Raw genomic sequence first — 20,754 nt, forward strand, 5'->3', positions numbered from 1 at the left:
GTTAGTCTGAGTGTTTATGGCTCCGTTGTGTAGTTGCAGATAGCTGCAACCTATCTTGATGTCACACGCAAACCTGCTGGAAATCTTATTCTGTCTTCACATGCTATCATCCAAATTATAAATAGGAGCCTCAGAAGACTTTTTGATTCAATTTTCCAGTCTTCATTGCAGTTCCCAAAAAGCCCTTTTTCTTTCCTCTTCATTTTGTTGCTCTTAGAGTAACATTTGGCAGATGAAAAAACAACAACCTCTATATCTTCTTTACATCCTTCTTCCTTATACCGTATTCATAATTACTAAATGAGAAAAGGATCACCTGAAAATGCCCTTCAAATATCAAAATTCACTCACAAGCTTAAGTTAGAAGGCCTTCTTTGTAAGCACTACTTAGCTCAATTCAGGCCGTGTACTACCTCCAACAAGCACCACAAAATAGGTCTGCTTAGGTTTAGGTTGAGGTTTGGGTCTACTCTTTTAATAGCCAGGTTTATATGCAGCCTGAGGCTCCATTAAGGACAAGAGAGTCCCTTGTAGTCTACACTACAACACTGGTAAAAAAATCAATTGTGGGTATTTGTTTTTGCTGTCAATTTACAAGTTGCTGATGACAATTTAACGAGCAGGACTCATCACTTATCTGAATGAATCTTACCTGCACTGCTTTGCTGTCCTTTTTCACATTACTGCTGAAGGAAAACCATTTCTCTTTCTTCTCAGTGCTGGACTGAACAGGGCCGAGAGAATTTATAATGAGATTTGTTCCACCCTAAAAATATAAAAATACATATTTTAAATTATATTGAAGTCTGAAAACGTAACCAGGACTCTATTGTAAAATAAATATGATTGGAAGTGATACTCTTGCAACTACATTGTATGTGGTTCAGTTAGTATCTCTGTTAAAATACAATTTCATGTTTCCAAAAAACATATTAACAAAAAAATATTTCACAAATTTCCAAACATTTTCTAGGCCTGAAAAAACCCAATATTTCACAATTATTTCAGGTTTCTGGTGAGCGTGTTATGCTGTACTAAGTGTCAAGTACCTTGGCATCAATGAAATTGTTTTGGCTCATCATCGGGACGCTCACATCAGCATGTTCAGCTTGTCCCTCAGAGCTCAGATGTCCTGCAGCCGAGGCAGATGTGTTCACTCCTTCTCCGTACGTTTTAACAGCTGACAATTTCCTGGAGGGAAACAAACATGACGTCACCACAGACAGACAACACTCAAGGAAATTTGGCTTTTGCTGTTAGAAACTTTATGTACTGGCAGCTGCTTCTAAGCATTCAGACATACTAAGTACCTGTTTTTCCCTCTGCAGACGATGATGAAAGCGCAGATGATGATGCAGATGAGAGCGATGCAGACTCCAACAGTGATCCCTGTCATTGACTTTTGGTCCAGGTGGTAGAAGCCATCAGAAAAGCCTGTGAAGCATGAAGCAACATTGTCAGAGTATCAATCATTTGCCAAAGCGCAGTCGGAAAAAGCTTAATCAATTTCAATGCCTATGAAAGGAAAACCCCAATCGCATGTTATGAGGTGATTCTGTCAGGATTACGTTGATGTTACTGACCTGTGGAGCGGGTGGAGCCTCCAGAGAGCCGGGGATCATGACCAGAGGAGAAATCTGCTTGGACTGTCAGCTCCATCGTATGAGAAAACGGCCCATCACCCATGTGGTTGGATGCAGAAACTTTCACAAAGTAAATCTGGCCAGGCTTTAGCTTCTCCAGCAGTGACATGGTGATGGTTCCTATTGGTGAGATTTAACTCTGGTGTTTAACTGCACATTAACTGCACATTGTGAAAAAAATAGTGAAAAGGTTTTTTTAGTCTATTCAACCTTATTTACTGTTGTTTAATAGTTGTTAATGTTCTGTTATTTTGGGGCTCCACTCTGGTGTTAATTACCCCGTTATATCTCCGTACGTAAAACAAAAGTGTAAAACTCACAAATCGCAGAAAGTGAATATGTTTTGAGTTTCCCAAAATGTTCAACTATTCTTTTAATGTCTAAATATATTTAAGCACCCCAACAGGAGAGATAATCTTAAATAAACACACATAGTTGTTGCACTGTTACCCCAAAGACAATCCTCATAGCTGAGAGATGCTATGTGAGAGAAGAGCAGGGGGTCAGGGGATCAGGGGTTCAGGGCTATACACATTCCCTTATTCAGTACCACCCAGTCTACACACCACCAGGGTCCCATCAGAGACCAAAGAGAGGTCGGTGTTCAGTTTGAGGGGATGGGCTGGAGGGGCTTTGTGAACGGCTTTACTTTTGACCCCCTCACCAGGGGGAATAGGGTGTCTTCTTTTCTTTCATGAGGTCATCTGCCCTGAAAAACACCTACGTTGCCTCAGAAACCAGATAGAGCGACAGCTTTACAATGCCTGTGACTGAGTGGAATGGTTTCTTTACAAAGAGAGCTCACTTTACTTTTGTTGCGGCAAAAATATTGTAGGAATCATTCAGTATATTTGTTGAAGTTGGAACTCTCCACTAAAACGTTCTTTCTGCCTTAATCAAATAAAACAAAAACAAAAATTCTATGAACAGATAACTCTCACTTGCAGTTTATATCTCTGTGAATCTGTCCATTAAAGAGTCACTTTATGTCTGACACAATTCCCACTGATTACACAAATTGTAATTGTCCCATCATAAGTGTAAATTAAAAAACAAAAAATGCTCCCAGGTAACTGTTATAATGTGGCAAACAATGTGTTTCTATTTAGACAACTTCATAGGAAACTGCATCTTGCTTGAAAGAGCGCATTTAGACCTGCACACAAAACGTCTGCTGTAGAATACACAATGAAACCCATTTTAAAAAGTCATTGTTCTGATCCTGACATAGTTATAGACACAGTTATGTCTAAACATGGTTTAAAGAAAGTGTTTTAAGATCAACTAGAAACTACACGTCGATGAAGTCTGTATGTTGATTATTTTAGAAAGCTTGACCATGATGAAAACTAATCACATACACAATCTGACACGGATGACACTTTACAGCAGCGCAGAAAACATACACACACGTACGTACAAACACAAAAGCCTTCTTTTTGCTTATTCACATTGAGAATATGAGTTTAAAGCTGCATTTATCTGCAGACTTTAGAATAATACTTGATCAAATGCATACAATCAGAAAGAGATAATAAATGCGTTCAACACTGCTGCACTTGTATTTGCATAAAGTGTATTGCTGGGAAAGATATGGTCTGTTTTTATAAATAGAAGTGGTTCAAAATAGTCTTTGTGTGAAAAGGGTCAATAAGAAAGTAAATCAAAATCTTTGTTGTAATCACATGAAACCTCAAAACTGGTCTTTTATCAGTAAGACAAAAGCAGTGAACTCAACCTGTCATGGCACCATTCAGGGATCACAATGAACAGAGACAAGGAGGAGAATTAAATGGGTTACTGATTTCCAATGGACCATTTGTGTGGGACAGTAGGAAGTCTTTGTGGTTCCCCCTGCATACCTGTATAACCTCTTTCTCTCCACACTCCTCCTTACCTTCTCTTTGCAGCACTAGCCATTCCCCAGCTATCCAGGCGTTTCTGGAGGCATACAGGATGGTGTAATGTGTCACAGCTACGTTGGGTTCATCTGGGGGTTTCCATGAAACCAGCGCTGTGTCCTCTTCAATCAGAGTCACTTTCACATTGGAAGGGGGCAGAGTGGGAGCTGTGTGGGTGCAGACAGAAGGAACTTGGTCAAATAAAATTACATTGCAGCAGCAGCAGACATCACAAACTCACAGATCATCATATATTTAACAATACGATTTAAATGTTTGATCATTTTGCACTCACCATCGGGGAAAGTGCTCTGATAGACCACAGGGCTCCAGGGGCTGGACAGCTGGTCAATGTGAAGGCGAATGGCAAATTCATACTTGGTGTTAGGCTCCAGATCTCGCACCAGGAGGCTCTGCTCACTCCTGTAGAAGAAAGACATAACAGAGGCTTTTTAGGGGCGAGTTCATTCAAAACATACTACATTTCCTTTTGCCTAGATGAGGATCTATAATCCAAATCAGTTCAACGTGATTTGCCGAGGTTTTGAGATATCAGTTGTGTAGATCACTCTAAAACAATACAATCAATGGAAATGGTGTGCCACAGAATACAAAAATACATTCAATATGCAATCATGCTGTAATTATATTAATCCACATGTGTGTTTGTAAACTGGTCCTTTAATAAAAGGCCTTGCCCAGCAGATGGTGATATGGAGCTGTGACGGCAATGGTGGAAAAGAAACAACTGAGAGTTTCTGGTGACCAGTAAACTTTCTCCAACAAGTATGAGGAAAGTATTTTTGTTGTTAAGCGTAAAGGGTTGTAAAGAAACCGTTTTGGAGATATGATTCAGATGAGGCTGTGATATGTCAATAATATAATATGGTGTTAAGATAAGAGCTGAAATGTGTCATGGGACCAAGTCATCCCACAGGAAGATACACAAACACACAGTTAAATGTGTTTTAAATAAGTGTTTCACGTTCCATGAAACACTTATTTAAAACAGGAAAGCATTACATAGAACTCCCCACAAATGTATTAAAGCTGCATTAATCAATTTCATAGTTCAACACAGTGATTAAACCTGCATAACATTAGAAGTTATATGATGAAGAAATTCTTACGTCTGCAGGTAGAGCACCAGGGAGGCGTTCTGCAGGTCCACTGGGTTGCAGCGGACAGTGTAGTTGACCGCATGGCTGGAGGTGAAGGCAGGTCGACCCCAGCGCAGAAACACCGCGGTCGAACTGTTAGTCTTGGTGTACACGTTATGAGGAGGAGGTGGAGGGGGCACGAGGCGATCTCTAACAGCTGAGAGATACGTTGAAAGTAATGTTATTTAATATTCAAATACAAGCGACAGCATCATGCTTCAGAGTCAGACACACAAAAAAAATGTCTTTTCAAGTATATCGTGGGACTTACAGACACATCCAGGAGTGCTGATAGTCTGGTCAGCCTGGTAGCCATCTCCCACAAAATTATAAGCCAGCAGTTTAACGTGGTACTTCTTCCTTGGGTCTACATTAGGAAAAAGGAAGATATCAACATGTCTAAATAAATCACATCATAGAAATGTGAAACACACAAAATTCTCACTGCAAAATACATCAGTCTACTAGCAGTCACAGATCTGGACTTCAGTCAGCATCCATAGAGATTTATTCTCACCAACACTCAACTATTCACCATGGACCACAACACCAAGACAGATGACAATGTGATTTCTACAGCTAACAGGAAGCAGGAGTGTTACATGAAAGAGACTTGGACTGTGTGGGGTCAGTGAGGTCTTCTGGTTTGATGGTGTGGTGGGAACCAGAGGTGAGGCTGTGCGACAGATGCTCAGTGACGTAAGTCCTTTGGTCAGTTTCTGCAGCACTCGGTGCAGCAGAACAGAGGAGCTCCACTATCCATCACCCCGTCACCTCGAGTCTTTTGAGAAAATAAGAAGGCCCTTTCTACGGCCCCAATCAGGCCTGCTGGTCATTGGTCAGTGGCCACTCCTATTCAGGTCCAGAATCTGGGGGTCAAATCGAAGGACAAAATCCACTGGGAAGGACATCGCATGTCGGTCAACAGCAGTTGCAGGCCTCAGTGACCCCGAAGACCCTGAAGACCCTGCGCTGAACAAAAGCCATCTGACCAAATGTCCCTTTTACCCCTACAAGAATAATGATCAGGGTCTGATTTGAATATTGCATACAATTTCGATATCCTGGGTCATATCTGTCAACTCCTCCATACAGCAAAAAAAATGCACACTGATCCTCAACCTTTTGAATGAACGTATCTCAAATGCTTGGTCATGCTTAGGTGGAAAGATGAAAATCCCTTTTGCAATACTATGTATGCATATATTGATAAATTACGATCAAAGCAGTTTTTAATCTGAGATCTAGGAACTTTAAAATATGTATGTTTGTTTATCAGAAATTCACCCGACTATAAGTGCACCTTTTGAAACTGTTTGTGCTTACTAGTCACTGTGTATCAACTGTAAAATATGCTGCAATAGATGCCACTCTAAAGCAATATATTCTTGCCAGCTTGTTGGTTACCGAAGCACATAAAGAAATGTATAGCTCAAAAATGAACATGTGTATTTTACTCAAATTGACACTAAAATAATCTTGACTCTATTTCTATTATTACAGTCCTGTCTATCCTGCAGAAAGCACACTTCTGCTGGAGTATGAGACATTTAGGGTCTCTTGAGAAGAGGCAGACCACAGGCGATGAATTTGTGTGCATGGATCTTAGAGAAGTTTAGGAGGGGTGGAGTCTAGCTTCTTGCACTCCCATACAGCCCTGAGGAGTTTCACTGGAGCCAGACCAGGGCCAGTAGGTCAGGCCGAGATTAAACTCTGAAAGAATCTGAGGTCACGGTTTCGGAATATGAGATGAGCCTTATTTTTTATGCCCAGAGATTCTCCCTGTTGAAAACTTTATAGCTATTTGCAATGACAAATAACAATAAAAGAAAAATATGAACAACTAATCACCGATATGAACCGCATCATGAATTGCTGGAAGAATTGTCTGTACGGGGTAGATAACTGTCGAGCATAGCAAGATTAATCTCAAGGAAAATAAGTTCTCTTGATATATTTATTTTTCTTGTTGCAAGAGATGAATAAAACCAGAAAGCCTGCACTTTTATACAATGTCCACCTTGTTATCCAAAGTTTTCTGCCCAGTTTGTTATGCCTTAGTGTCGACCTCTGAAGAGGAGCAGGCACATAATATGTACCTCTACCCATCCCCACAATACAATGGGCCTGTCGTAATTATGCAAGAGAGTAGCTCTGTGAGGGGGGAAGCTGTGACATCTGGGCCACGACCTTTGACATGGAATCTGGGCAAGCTAAGTCCTGCAAAAGGAGGGGTGATAGGCCTCTCTGTGAGCGGGGGAGGGTCAAGCGGAGGAAGTGAGTGTAAAAACAGGGAAACACCAAGAGTCAAAATAAAATGCCACATAATAGGTGTCCTGATCAGAGAAAACTAGGAGGAAAGGTTTGTTTTTCACTCACAATGGACCCGACATCTGAAGCTCTCACCTTAAAACAATATATGATGTGACCATGTAGCAAACCAATGACTACACTCTCTACCACAGAATAGTCATTATTCATGAATGTATTATGCTTTTCAATAAGATACTGATATTAATCCTGCAACTAACATTTATTTCTATTATCGGTTCGTACCACAAATTCTTAGAGCCAAAGTTAATGTTTTCAAATGTCTTGGTTTGTTCCACCAAAAGTCCCAAACCGAATGAAATTCAGATGACAGTGACATAAAACACGGAAAGCAGCAATCTTCACATTTCAAAAGCTGGAAGCACTGATCTTTGGCATTTTTGCTCGAGTTAAAGACGTAAAGGATTAATCCACTATCAAAATGTATGCTAATTCATTTTCAATTATTCTACTAATTGTTTCAGTAGGACCTGATATAGCAGTGAATGCAGAACTAGAGTTAAAAAACATGAACATGGCTGCATTACCACACATTACATTCTTAGAGGGCTGCGCTCTGCTAGAGTTTCCATTCTTTGAGTGAAGACATTTTCCTGTCCTTCCCACTGAGATAAATCTCACATGGCCTTACTCTCATAAATTATGCTGTTTGTATTAAAGGATATATTTGAGCCATTTGTGGTCACCCTTTTTTTTTTACAGCCAAAATGCAGATCCTGCTGGCCTCTTGAGCTTTTTGTTCTGCCCTGCTAAAGGCCCCCCAGGCCGCGGCAAGCCTGGCCTGAACAGGGGCCATAAATGTCAACTCCTGCATGAACCCTCACAGGACCAGCATCTATCATCTCTCTCTCTCTCTCTCCTCCCCTTCTCTCTTTTGCCCTTACCCACACAAATCAACACAGACGCATACTGACATACACACTAAGCATACTCTTTGAATGTTGTAGTGCAAATCTAGTATTCACACGAAGCACATTTATCAAGTGGACAAGATGTAAGATGGCCTGCAGCTATGAGGTAAATCTACAGTTGTGCACACAGCGCTGCCTGGTGCCAACAGGTATGAGAGGTATTTAAGCCTCGACTACGACTCATGAGCCAAGCAGAGAATACACATTCGTGGAAAGGTCACATCATCGTGTAATTTATACCTAACTGGAGCCTCTCAACACACATTCCTGTCTCTCAGGGTGTGCTTTTAATCATCTGGATTGGTCATAAGAGATAATTTAACAGCCAGCTCCGAGCATGTCTTTCTGCAGATGCACAAAGAGCTAATTCTGCAGCATCCAGTTTTGCTACAGCTGGCAGTTCAGAAATCAATGTTATTGGCAAAAAAGGGACGGCTTCTGTTGGATTATAGGAATTGCCATTTACAGTACAAGCTGATTTAATTTGCAAAGCAATCACCTGCTGAGAAAATTCCACAGACAGCATTTGATGGTCTCAAGGACACAAAATGTGGACTCTACGTTTCCACACTACATTTCCATTTTAAAACCTTTCACAAAATGTGTCTGTTTCAGTATATAGAGGAAGATTTTAGAGGAATATCTTAAGTATCAAGCACTACCATTAATTATTAAAGACTAATATAATACTCCAACCAATCTACTTTCTGTTTACACTGGCACCCGCATGCCCAGTGTACGTGAATAGTCACGTGATATTCATTTTCAGGCGTGTTAGTATGGACGGAAATCATTTTCCAGAGATTGTTTTTGTTTTAAAACCCCGGTAATAAGCGAAAACGTATTAGTGTGGATGTAGCCTTACATTAGAGCATCTGTAGCTTCAAATCTTTAGAGAGTCCTTCAAAATGCAGCTATTAACATTTGCAAAGATTATTTCTCAGGCAATATACTGAGAAATAATCTTCCAAAAAAAAGAAGGTATTATAATAAACTACGTAGTTCCTGTTTATCAATCTATCAGCAACAAAATGTACCTTGGCTCAATTCATTGCACTCAAAGGTTTTGCTTCCACAGCTTCACTTTGTCTGGTATGACCAACGGCTTTTGATGGCTAACGTTAGCAAACTTTAGATACGGTAGTAGAGATGCACCGATCTATCGGCAGACAATCAAAACCGGACGGTTTTCAGCTGACCGGCCATGATGGGTGACCGGCCGATCAGTCTCATATTTTTTGCAGGTCACATTTAATGAATTAATGGTGCAGCTATAATAATAATAGCAAAAAGCAATGTCTTAAAGAAGGAAGTAATGATTAGTGAAAAGCGCTAAAGTCATTTCGACAGATTCCTCACAGCACAGCAGGGTTTGCTCTGATGCAGGATGTGTTGCCACACAGGGGGTCAGATGCTTTTGCACAGTGCAAAAGCACTAATTCATGAGAAAGAAATCTCAGAACTGAAAGATAGCGAGCTCACAAGACACGCTCATTGTTTGGCCCAGAGCTCGGTTGGTGAGAGGTTGCATTTCCTTTAAGTCTTGGCTAATAAACTATCTTTGTGGCTCTCAGAGCCAAACACAATGAGTCTTTGATGTCAATGCTCCTCCAGCAACGCTGCTCAAAGCAGTCATAAAACACGTAATAAATCTGCCTCCACAGAACAGCTTCCCTCCTTTCAAAACACAGCGCTGGAAAGCTCTCCTTTATCAAAGAGGAACAAAAATAGATTATTTCTATTCAGCCGAAGCTCTATTTGTTATTGTTGTTAATTTTGTTTATTGGATTAATATTATCAGCAGCTGTGAATGCATTTTCCTCTTTATCAAACCTTCAGTGCAATCTGATGAAGTAAGAAAGAGCACTCAGTCAACTTTAAAAAACCGAAGAGCTCTCCATATTAGCATCATCAATACTACCAATGTCAACATAAAATAAAATTCTAAATGCAAATCAATTGGATTTTTGCAGTTCTTTCTTAAGATATTATCAAACCAGGCATGACTTTATATTTAGCTGAATGAGTTGAATAATTATTGTAATTGTTTAGAGTGGTTGTCGTTGGTTTCATAGGAGATGTATTGTGTTTAACCCATTGAACTAAATATCTAACTAACTAAACGCCTGCAGCAGTTGGATTTAACGCCTAAAGTAATTTATAGTGCCACCTCATCTTTCTTTCTTTCTGATCCCATACAAGCACTGAGCTTCCTGATTTACAAGTCAGCTGCTGACCACCTGGTTGACCCCTCTAGCCACAGATGGTCAGTTGTCCACTGCATTGGCCTGAGCCCCCTCTCCTCACTCAAACAAAAAAAAAGCCAAAATAAATCTGACCCAAAGGCCAGAAGAGCTGCGATATGTCCAAAACACCATCCAGCAGCTGCTGAAAAGACGCACACTTTGAAATCCTGCACAGAGGTTGGGAGGTCATGGAAGTGGGATGTGGTGCTTTTCTGTTGCACGGCTCAACACATAAGCCAATTAATCACTCATAAGCTTAGCTGTCGAAAGATGCTGCTGCTGGTTTTAACCACCACAAACTATTTCAGTTAAAGTTTTGTGAACTTAAACATTTTAAATGATGGTTAAGACATGCAAGTTTTTAATTAAAAAGTCTCACTCATTTGGATACATATATAAATATATATATTCTTATATATATATTATATATAATATAGTTGTTGTCATATTGCTTCACATACTCTCATATGTGAAAAAGAGTAGTTAAGCTGCCTCATGACACATCACTAGCATAATGAGATGTCATGTTTTGTGCTAGTAAGTCCAATAATTATGCTATTTTAGAAATTAGATAGCAAAAGTATACATTTTCCACATCACAAACAGCATTATTGATAGGAACTTGTACTTTAAAGCACTAATGAGTTATAGGAGTTTTTAAAAAAGTACTTTTTCCATCAGCAATATGCAAATCTATGCAGCAAGGTGCTCTAAGATCAGATAATCCACTGTATAATGTAAATATGAAGCTTTTGTGGTGTTTTGTTGTTGAGTGTTGGTATTCACAAGTAGACTATGAAAATACTGTATGATGGCCTGCATAACAGGTGCCGCAGTGGCAGCAGGTAACTCAAATGATCTGAAACAAAACTTACCAAGCCCTCCGAAGGTGTACGTATTATCCAAGGCACGCAGTTGAACCGGGGCCCTCTCTGATTGGCTCTCCTCATGGTAGAAGAGTCTGTAGCCTTGAACACTGGCTGAGTTCCTGGGTGCGAGCTGCCAACGCGCCACGATGGTGGTGCAGTTTAAAGGCTCCAAATGCAGCTCTGGAGCCATAGGAACTACGGAAAGAAGAGTGAGAAAATTAGATAATGATATGTCGGCAATCCTACACTAACACAAAAAAGTGTTCACACAATCTTTTCTGGTCCATGAAAACAAAAGCACTCCAGAAAAATGTGAATCAAAATAAACAGTGCTGCTTCATAGACATTGCATCTTATGACTGAAGCTTTCTTTTTTTTCCAAAAACAGAAACTTGTTCTTAGAAAGTTGGAATCTCTTCATCAAGTTGCTTCCAGACTTCAGAGGAGGTTCCTAACCAGGATATTTCTTTGAAAAGTGAAACTACCACCTGATCCCTAAACAGCTGTTTCACACTCAATGCAGACCAGAGACAACCACACTAGCAGTCAGGGAGCAACGTCACACATGCATATTTTAGGAATGAGGGGACTGAAGTTTGACTATAGAAGACTCCTGTCTGCATTTAAACTTGAGACAGAGGGCAATAGAGATGGGCAAGAAAAACAAATCCTCCCCTCCCCCACCTCAAAGCTTCAGATGTGGTTCTAAACAGCCAAATACTCTTTCCCACCCAGAGGCCTGAGTCCTTTATGACCCATGACTGAAACCCTTCCAATGATACCGACAGTGTGGGGCAAAGGCCAAAGAGTAACAAACGCAATGCCTTAACATGATTATTAGAGCAAGCTCCTCTCCTGATTCTCTCATGGTTTAATCCGAAGAGAAAAGTTCAGTGATAATTCAGCTTTTTGCACCAACTGTCTGTGTGTCTAGATGTTAATATTTTGTGCCTGCATGTTTGAAAATCGGAAAATCTTTACTTCATCGTCTTTAATAAATCCTGTAGGTAACTCTTCCAAAAGTTGTACCTCGAGCACTAGATGTCTTCGGAGTGCGGTGGGACGTCCAGACAGACTGCTCTCCCCACCCAACGCTGGTGGCAGCAACAATACGCAGCAGGTAGATGGTGTCAGGCTGCAGGTTTTTCAGGAGATGCTGGGTCTTGTCTCCAGGGAGCTCTATCGGTGAAACTGTATTCTCAGTAGTGGTGCGATATGACAAACGGTAGGCGGAGACTCGGCCACGACTCAGCTTGTCTGGAAGGGGCTGCCAAGATACTTGGATGTCCATGGGACTGCGACTGGTGAGGCTGAGCTCAGGGGCACGGAGCGGAACTGTGGAACGACGAGACAAGGAAGTTAAAACCAAAAGAACTCCTGTGAGCCAAAGAAAACAGGAAAGGTAACCCCTGATGCTCTGAATAGATGTCCTTCTGAAGGTTTGTCTTTACTAATAGGAAAGAGGGGAACCTTAGAATAGGGTTCAGTGGATAGAATTTTTTCCAAACATGGTAGATCACTGACAATATATATTCAGTGGCCTCCCCATGAGCTGCTTCAATTGGAACATTAAGAAGTGAAATCAAGAACTTGAGTTACGCATGAAAATTACACAAGGTGAAAACAACACTATTACCTCTGTGACCTAATTCAGACTTATTGTTAATGTTGCAAATCAATGCAGGGCTGTTTCATGGCAAGATTTGATTTTTTTCTCCAATCAGTTTTACAGAAAATAAACCATATCACAATATATAGCGACATAAGATTTAATATAAAACAATAGTTTATTATTCATATTGCTCATCCTAATACAAACTAACACTAAAACCGAGCAAATAGAGGCATCTACAGTTAATAATGTAGCTCCTCTGGAATTAGGTGTGAATTTGATACAGCTACACATCCTGTATTTAAGTCATATTTTCATCTGAAAAACTGACACACAGGATCTTACATGTTTAAACTAATCAAAATACATGCTATTTGTTTCTCCCTAATTAAAATTGGATTAAATTGTCTTTACCAGAGCACAATTTGAGGTGACCTCAAGCTTGACCTGAAAGCTATGTAATACAAGTTTAATAACTTAACAGCCACAGACGGACACATGGCAGCGTTTGACCCACAGGCCATGAGCAAATGAGGTTGGCCTGGAATTAAAAAAAACTCGAGGGGCATGGAACATAAACACAGATACACAGACAAACACATGAGTTTGTGTACGTAGGCACAGACATACATGTACTGTATGTACACTGTGTACAAATACTTTGATTGTCTCTTACATCAACAACAAAGCTCATTCACTGCAGTTAAATATTTCTGTAAACAAACTCTTCTGAGCTCCCACTAGGATAACATAGAGTCTTAGCGTCTCTTTAAAGATCCATTATATCGGTTCTTTCTTTATCTGTCCATTTTACTCTCTATCTATGACTTGCTTCTGATTTTGTTTTCAGTGTGGGAAGTCTGTAATATTTGTGACCTTCAGTAAGTGTAAGCCTCACCATCCTCGAGCGTGTGCTGGAACACGTTGTCCGACATACGACTGGCTCCCATGGGCATGTAGGCCACCACGTAGAAGGTGTAGTTACGAGCCGGCTCCAGGTCATCAATAATGTAGCGAGTTGTATCGTTTCCAATGACAACTTGATATTCTTCGTTGTTTAATCCTGGACATATGACATTGTAAAAGGAGTTATATATTAAAACAAATAAAATACAATAGTACACTTCTAGACACAACAGGAGACATCATATCCAGTCTGCAAAAAAGTGTAAAAATATGGTCAAAGTTCATGTTGTTGATATGGAAAAACATTTTTTTGTTAATGTTTTCATAATTTAATATGTGTACAGTTTAATCGCCAGTGGGGATACAGTTTATGTTTTCTCTCATCAAGTTACAAATATAAGATATTGCTCCATTCACCTCTTCTTATTTTGTAATTAAACTCCACACAACCACCACAGGTCAAATATCATTTTTCCTCGAGTCCCAAAAACATTTTCATGCAGAGTCTTGTCATTACAAAATATTACACAGCGACAGTCTTCACTTCTTGCAGCAGTTGTTTTGTTTCATCTCCAGTTTTTCAAATGACCTACTGTGTAAAAGTTATTTAATTACAGCAGATTAGCAAAGACACAAAAAAGATTTTTGTCCTGGGTAAAAAAAAATGAACGGTCTAATTTCTGACTTGGTAAACAAGATACTTGAAGAGTGAAAAAAAAAGCTTTCTTCGTAGTCTGAATGCAGCAGTAAGCCTCTCAAAAAATGTAACAAAGTCTGCCTTCCTGTCCAATTCACACCCTCCCACAGCCCTCACAGAACACACACTGTTGGACACTCCATCACACGGCTAATTAGTTCCTCCTTTCATTAGAGCCTCCATTTAGTGCTGAGCTTTTTTTCTTTAACTTTAGGTACAGAGCGTACTGTTCGATACTCAAGGTCAGTGAACAGCCATTCTCTGTGACTGGGAACAACAAAATTGTGCCACTAAATCTAAATCAAGTGCAGAAAATCCCTGACAGATGCCAGTTATTCAACAAACCAGAGAGAATTTATTCAACATGGTCTTTTTATGTTGACCTCCTTATCCCCAACTAAATCTAGCAGGTGCTCCTTTCTCTCTAGTTGAATTCTGTACATTTCACCTCCCCAATGGAAGTCAGTGACATTATAATTAAGTGCATTGCTTGAGTGAACATACTGATTTTTTGAATGTGACTCTTGTTGTCAACAGCAAGAGTTCCCAGGAAAGCTGAAAGGCTATTCTGCTGCCACATTTCAACCCTTGTGCTTTATGTGAATAGTTTTGTGTGCATTCTGCATTTTATCAGCCAAAAGGAAAGGAACCTGCATCTTGAAACTCAACAGGGCTGTAGAGGGTCTATCTATAGAGGACTACTCCTGTTAGTCAAGAAAAAGCTTGTTGTTGTCTTTATTTTAGAGAAGTATTTCTTTTTTTCTTCCCTTGACCTCTGCCCACCAACATAGCATTAACAACACATAGCCATCAGCTCCCACATTATAGTTACTAGACAGGAAGTGACAAAATTTAAGTTGCTAAACTGCCATTTTCTGAGACTTTAAACGGACAACGGCTTTGTGTCGTTGCAATGAGGCTGAAAGCTAAAGATGTTCGGCATCCCTCCATGTTACCAGTGCCCCGGAGCAAAAGTCTGCATGGTGTTGCTGAATGAAGCGTTTTGTGTCCTCCGGAGGACCCGCGTTGGCAAATGATGTATCATTGCAACGATACGAAGCTGGTTGACGCTAAATTTGTGTTCTTCTCTTTTAAACTAACATGAGATTTTATATGAATAACATATGAATAAATGACGGCAACCTGTCACTGGAGACAGTATCCTTGTGTGACAAAAAGACAATGAAAATCTTATCCTTGTTATCTGTTTGTTTGAATGCCACTCACCTTCAGCCTTCATGTAGTGCACCGAGTAAGCAATAACTTTATCTGAGTTATACTGAGGCCTTTCCCAAGCCAGAAGGATGGCGGAGCTCGACACGGTGTCAGCTTGGATATTCCTGGGAGCACTCGGCCGATCCTCAGACATCACCACGATGAGCCTTGCCATGGAGAGGACCGATCCCAGCTCGTTCTCTGCCTGGCACTGATAAATGGCATCGTCCTCAGGGATGATCTGGTTGATGACCAGTTTGCTATGTGACACAGACACACAAAGATGAAGAGGCTCCTTTACCAGGATGTAATCATTCTGTAATTACCTTTAACAAGCACTGACAATTGAATAAGGAGCTGGAGCAAATTATAATTACAGGGAAATAAACTAAAACCCCATTTGCACTGCTGTAAATTATTCAGTTTCCTTTCTACTGTAGGGAATTATTTATTTAAACTGTTTTAAATTAGCTAAGAAAGACTGTTAGACAAGCATTTCATGGTGCAGTAAAAGGAGTTAGGGTTCCTGTTTCCATTATCTCTGTGCATACAGACGCAAATACATGTGACTGGCAGAGAAAGGGATTTATAGATCTCAGGAATTATTCCTTAAATGGCAAGAGGAATATACCTGTTATACATCTTGATTCGACCATTGGAGTGAACTTTCTCTCCGTTCTTGAGCCAAGTGATTTGAGGCGTTGGAAATCCTACAGCTTGACACACAAAGCGGGCGGTACCGGCACGGGGACGGGTCAGGCTCTCCGGCCACTCGACCAAGGAAGGTGGTGCTTTATAAGGAAGAACATCAATGAGAAAAACATTTGTGAATTATGAATTATCAAAACAAAATCCAAACATACGTAGCCAAACTGCAGTATATCTGTACCTAACACAGTGATATTGGCTGAAGCCACTGTATAGTTTCGCGTGCCAGGAGTGGTGGCTCTGCACATATAGACTCCTCCATGCTGGGGCTTGATGTCTGTGATGATGAGGTTGCCGCTTCCCAACACTTTGGTGTTGTAAACATCAATAGACTTGCTGTCTGCTCGGCTCCAGGAAATGATGGGTCTGGGATTGCCTGTGGCCATGCACTCTAGGATGGCACTCTGATGCAGCGACACTGAAATGTTCTGCGGCCCAGCAATGATGCGTGGCCTCTGGGGAAGCTTGGGCCTGGAAGCTGCAGGGAGGAAGACAGCTTTAGTGCATGTGGGGTTATGCGACGGACATCGTAGATTTGAGCGAACAAATAAGCCTTTCAACAAACTATTGACTGGTCTACAACTGCTTGAGAGACTCAAACCAAGTACCTCACTGTGACAGTGTAGTATTGGTTTTAATATGATAATTCTTTCCCAATTTCTCTCCTAGAATGAATTATAGAAGACCCATCATATTTGATAGGTTTAGGTAAATGTCTACAGCAAACACAGTTTCTGCTTTGTGATGGATATTTTACAACTACACTATGTGTTGATGCCCTTTACACAAAGCATTTGCAAAAAGAGGTTTTACTGACACACCTGGGGTTACAGTGAGGGTGGCCTCTGTGCTTCGGCGGCGGCTGGCAATGTTGGTGGAGATGCAGCGGTAATTTCCAGCATCTGCCCGCTGCACCCCGTGGATCTGGAGAACACCACTGGGCAGGACTGTGATTCTGGATGACAGACATATGACACAACAATTATTACTCACAATATGGAAAAATTACACATCAGACATTCATAATAACTGATAATGGATAAGAATGTCATCGATCTGCTGACATTTATACCATGAAATTAAACTTAAACCAACGGAGTCCATACCTTTCAGTGGCAAGGGGTAACGTGACCCGATTGAACTCCCAGGTGATCATGGAAGGAGGGTGTGCACTGATTTTGCAGGAAAACCGGGCAACTGAGCCTTCAGTCACCACTATAGACGTTGGCTGGATTGCAAAAGCGTAAATACCTGCAGCAAAACACAGCAACATGAATACAACTTCATTTTTCCCTTCAGAGTGAGATGGTATATTGTCATCATCTCTCTTCAGCCGCATATTGAGATTGTACATTTGCCATGAAGGCAAAGGGAGAGCAGTTAGTAACAGCTTCTACTAACACACATAACTAACTGTGTCTTGTACAGTAGAATTCCTCCCTGATAGTAGCAGTAGATAGTATCCATGTTTTTTACATGTGGCCTTTTTGAGACAAAGTCTTAGACCTGTAAATTCCATTGAGATGTTTCTTTGTTGTAAAAGCGGATGTTGAATTTCACTCCATGTGTTGCTAGAAAATTAGCACATTAGAACATTAGAAGTCTAAGCCAAGACATGAAATCAGTCGAAAGCCCTAAAACTGTCCACAATGGCAGGGTTAGAGAGAAACTTCATCAATCAGCAAGCAAAGATGATACAAGGTGAGGTTAAATCACTATCAATACAACTTCTGTCACTATTATCTAAACGCTATTATAGACATAAAGTGTGTGTGGCAAGTACGAGAAGATGAAAAGATGATTAAATCTTATTATCTGAATTACCTCTCTTCCTTTCCAAACATATCGATGCATTTCAGACATCCATCCATGCCTATAACCTAAAGCTACAGACCTGCTGAGTGCTGCAAGAAGGTGATGACTGGAGGGGAACAGCTACATCCTGCGTGGATAGGGTTTCCCTGAAACTGAGCTGTTGTCAGCCACCGGCTGAGCAGCAAGCAAATCGGGCCCGACATGAATTACAATAAGGCCTTTTGTGGTGATCCGAACAGCCAACAGACGTGTATGTATGTTATAAAGATTTAAGTTGTTTTAGCATTTTTGTTAATGAAGGCTCTTTTTGAAAGTGGGTCCTTTTTGGGCAATATTAGCCCGAAAAGCCATTGAGGTCACCCATTGCAGTACAGTCCCCCTTTGTGCTCAAAGAGCTGCAGAAGCCTGAGGTCAATCATTTGTTAAAAAAAATCAATTGCACTGCCGTTCGTGACAAAGAGCAAATACTGTGATTATCAGAAAACAGTAAGCATCACAGCACGCTAATATGTTATTCATTATCATAAAAATAATACATGGTTCAAACAGAGATGGAAAAATCAATAGACTGTAAATGATTTTTCTGATGGACCAAAAAAAAAAAAGCTGTATAACTTTGTATTCTACCAAATTAAATAATTCATAATTTCACTAGGTCCGTTTCAAGATGCAAAACTGCAGGCTGCTTTTAGGATGACACTATCATCTCGCAAGTAATGGATTTGACCTCCGTGCCCACGTCCAAAGCATCATGCTGCAGTGAGCCATCAGCGCTCAGCAGAGAAGACACAGAAAGGAGCAGGAAACAGAGCACCAAGTTGAAACCACATCTGTCACGTATTCAGTGCGAAAAATTTATAAATTAATCAATTATTTACTAAATGAGTAACTAAACATGAGATAAACATAACACTTTGTTGGTTATATTATGGTTTAAATGAATACAATATTTAAAGGAAACCTCATGAAACCAAAAGGGGGAAAAGTCTACAGGCAATCCCTCCACTGCCATAAACACACTGTAGTGTCTATGAAGGCCATGATGGATGGCTGTGTGCGGGCAGTGTTGCCAGGTGTTGTGGTGCTAAACAGCAGGAGAGCTCTAACTGCCAAAAAAAAACATTCAACGAATTATGACTTTTACACAACTGACAGCACTTTGCCTCCAAATCTAGCTGACATCTGCGGAGGAAAGAGCGTGACATTTTGCCCAAAGGAAGGGGTGATAGTTTTGTTTTCTAAGATTAGATTATGAACAATATTGTATTGCATTTCTGATTACTAGAGTATTTTAAATAAATGTAATGATTAGTTCGTTTTAGAGACGTATTTTATGATGGCAGCTGGGTCTATTTTTTCCATTGTCATAGTGTCGTGATAGGACCCGATACGAGAGGCTTCTAAATGACTCTGATTATTAAATGAATGGATGTTGTTTACGTCACACTGTTCTCTCAACATGTTCCCTCACAGACTGAGAGGGAACATGCCGGGTATGTGCCTGATGTCGTTCTTGACGGACAAGAGGCAAACTGTCGTCACAATCAGATTTGGCCATAGACACATTTAATCAAATTAGTCTCAAGCTGTTACACCTCTTAGCTCCACTGTGGTTGTTTGATGTGAAGACAGAAGCAGGGAGAGGCATTCAAACCCCCCTCCTTCACATGCACACCGTCTCCCACCCCCGAGTGTCAGCGCAGGCTCTTACAAAAATGCCATTTATGTGCTGAAGTGATATGACTGCAGGGCATGAGAGATGAGTCGCACTGATCCTCTGCCTCACTACTTTGCCTTTCAGTCAAACAATGCCGGATTGACAAACAGCGGGATGATTATTGATTATTGATAAACTACTAACACAAGGAGGAAAATCTATAAGTTACTAGGGTTTGTCGAGCAATGGCCAGAGCACTCCCGGCTGAAAACAGGAGGCTGACCTTCTGCCTTGAGCGCTCATGTTTGCCGAGGGGCATCAAATGTGCAGATGAAATGATCAAAGCAAACATGTCAAGCTGTTTGTGATTTACTTTAACTATCCGCCTTGAGCCATCTATTCCTTGTGTTAAGTAGATTAAAATGATGTTTTTCACTTTCACTGAGCGAATGTGTGCATCATTTCCTTTAATCCACCAAAATACATAAATATAAAATCTTTGGGTTAGTTTGCCATAACACTTTAGCCAACTGGAAGAAGAAGATGAATAGGATAAAGAAGAATACATTCCTAAGCCTATTCCCCAAAAGCATGAAGAAACAGTTTTGACTTCCCAGCAATCTCACCTCTCACCTCTGACCTCCACAAATCCTGGTTAGCACCCAACTCAGAGCCCTGCATGAACACCCCAAACCAGCACTACTGCTCACTGCAAACTGCCTGCTGTTCTCCAGCTGCAACGTCTTTAAATGCTGCTTCGTAATAATATCATTTTCTTCTGACTTGTGCCAGTTGATGCTATTACAACGAATAAAACAACACATGAGGTACAGCTGTTACATGTTGAACCACAATGTTAAACCAACTGCATGCTTGATGTAAAGTGACAGCACTGTCCAGAGTTCAAAACTTAAAGCTAAAGATATACAAGTATGAGTCTGTCCACATGCCTTATCTATTTCAGTATGTTTACCTGAAGAATGATGCATTTGCTTCACTTCAGCTTGCAACAGATGGGCCTGCTTATGCCAGAAGCTCAACAAAGTGAATGTCAGAGGACAGGTCAGGCCAAAACAAAGGTTC

The 20,754-nt window shown here is 40.6% G+C and overlaps 1 protein-coding gene across 3 annotated transcripts in view; it reads right to left on the bottom strand.

Annotated features, from left to right (window-relative positions):
* prtga (protogenin homolog a (Gallus gallus)) overlaps positions 1-20,754 on the bottom strand; it is a 30,901-nt gene that overhangs the window by 4,034 nt on the left and 6,113 nt on the right. Inside the window, exons 3-18 of one of the 3 annotated variants that reach the window (XM_031846442.1) lie at positions 17,306-17,450; positions 17,021-17,154; positions 16,381-16,677; positions 16,123-16,282; positions 15,504-15,751; positions 13,572-13,736; positions 12,091-12,396; positions 11,068-11,256; positions 4,976-5,071; positions 4,675-4,861; positions 3,840-3,967; positions 3,541-3,711; positions 1,584-1,763; positions 1,311-1,434; positions 1,050-1,191; positions 653-724 (exon numbers count right to left, since the gene is read on the bottom strand). In XM_031846442.1, the coding sequence (XP_031702302.1) occupies positions 653-724; positions 1,050-1,191; positions 1,311-1,434; positions 1,584-1,763; positions 3,541-3,711; positions 3,840-3,967; positions 4,675-4,861; positions 4,976-5,071; positions 11,068-11,256; positions 12,091-12,396; positions 13,572-13,736; positions 15,504-15,751; positions 16,123-16,282; positions 16,381-16,677; positions 17,021-17,154; positions 17,306-17,450 (2,744 nt within the window). Of the gene's footprint in view, positions 1-485; positions 767-1,049; positions 1,192-1,310; positions 1,435-1,583; positions 1,764-3,540; positions 3,712-3,839; positions 3,968-4,674; positions 4,862-4,975; positions 5,072-11,067; positions 11,257-12,090; positions 12,397-13,571; positions 13,737-15,503; positions 15,752-16,122; positions 16,283-16,380; positions 16,678-17,020; positions 17,155-17,305; positions 17,451-20,754 lie in introns of those variants that run through there. The other 2 variants (XM_031846441.1, XM_031846444.1) reach the window with 2 other exon arrangements.

Source organism: Anarrhichthys ocellatus, unplaced genomic scaffold, assembly GCF_004355925.1.
Source record: "Anarrhichthys ocellatus isolate YVR2014 unplaced genomic scaffold, GSC_Weel_1.0 scaffold6, whole genome shotgun sequence".
NCBI lineage: Eukaryota > Metazoa > Chordata > Actinopteri > Perciformes > Anarhichadidae > Anarrhichthys > Anarrhichthys ocellatus.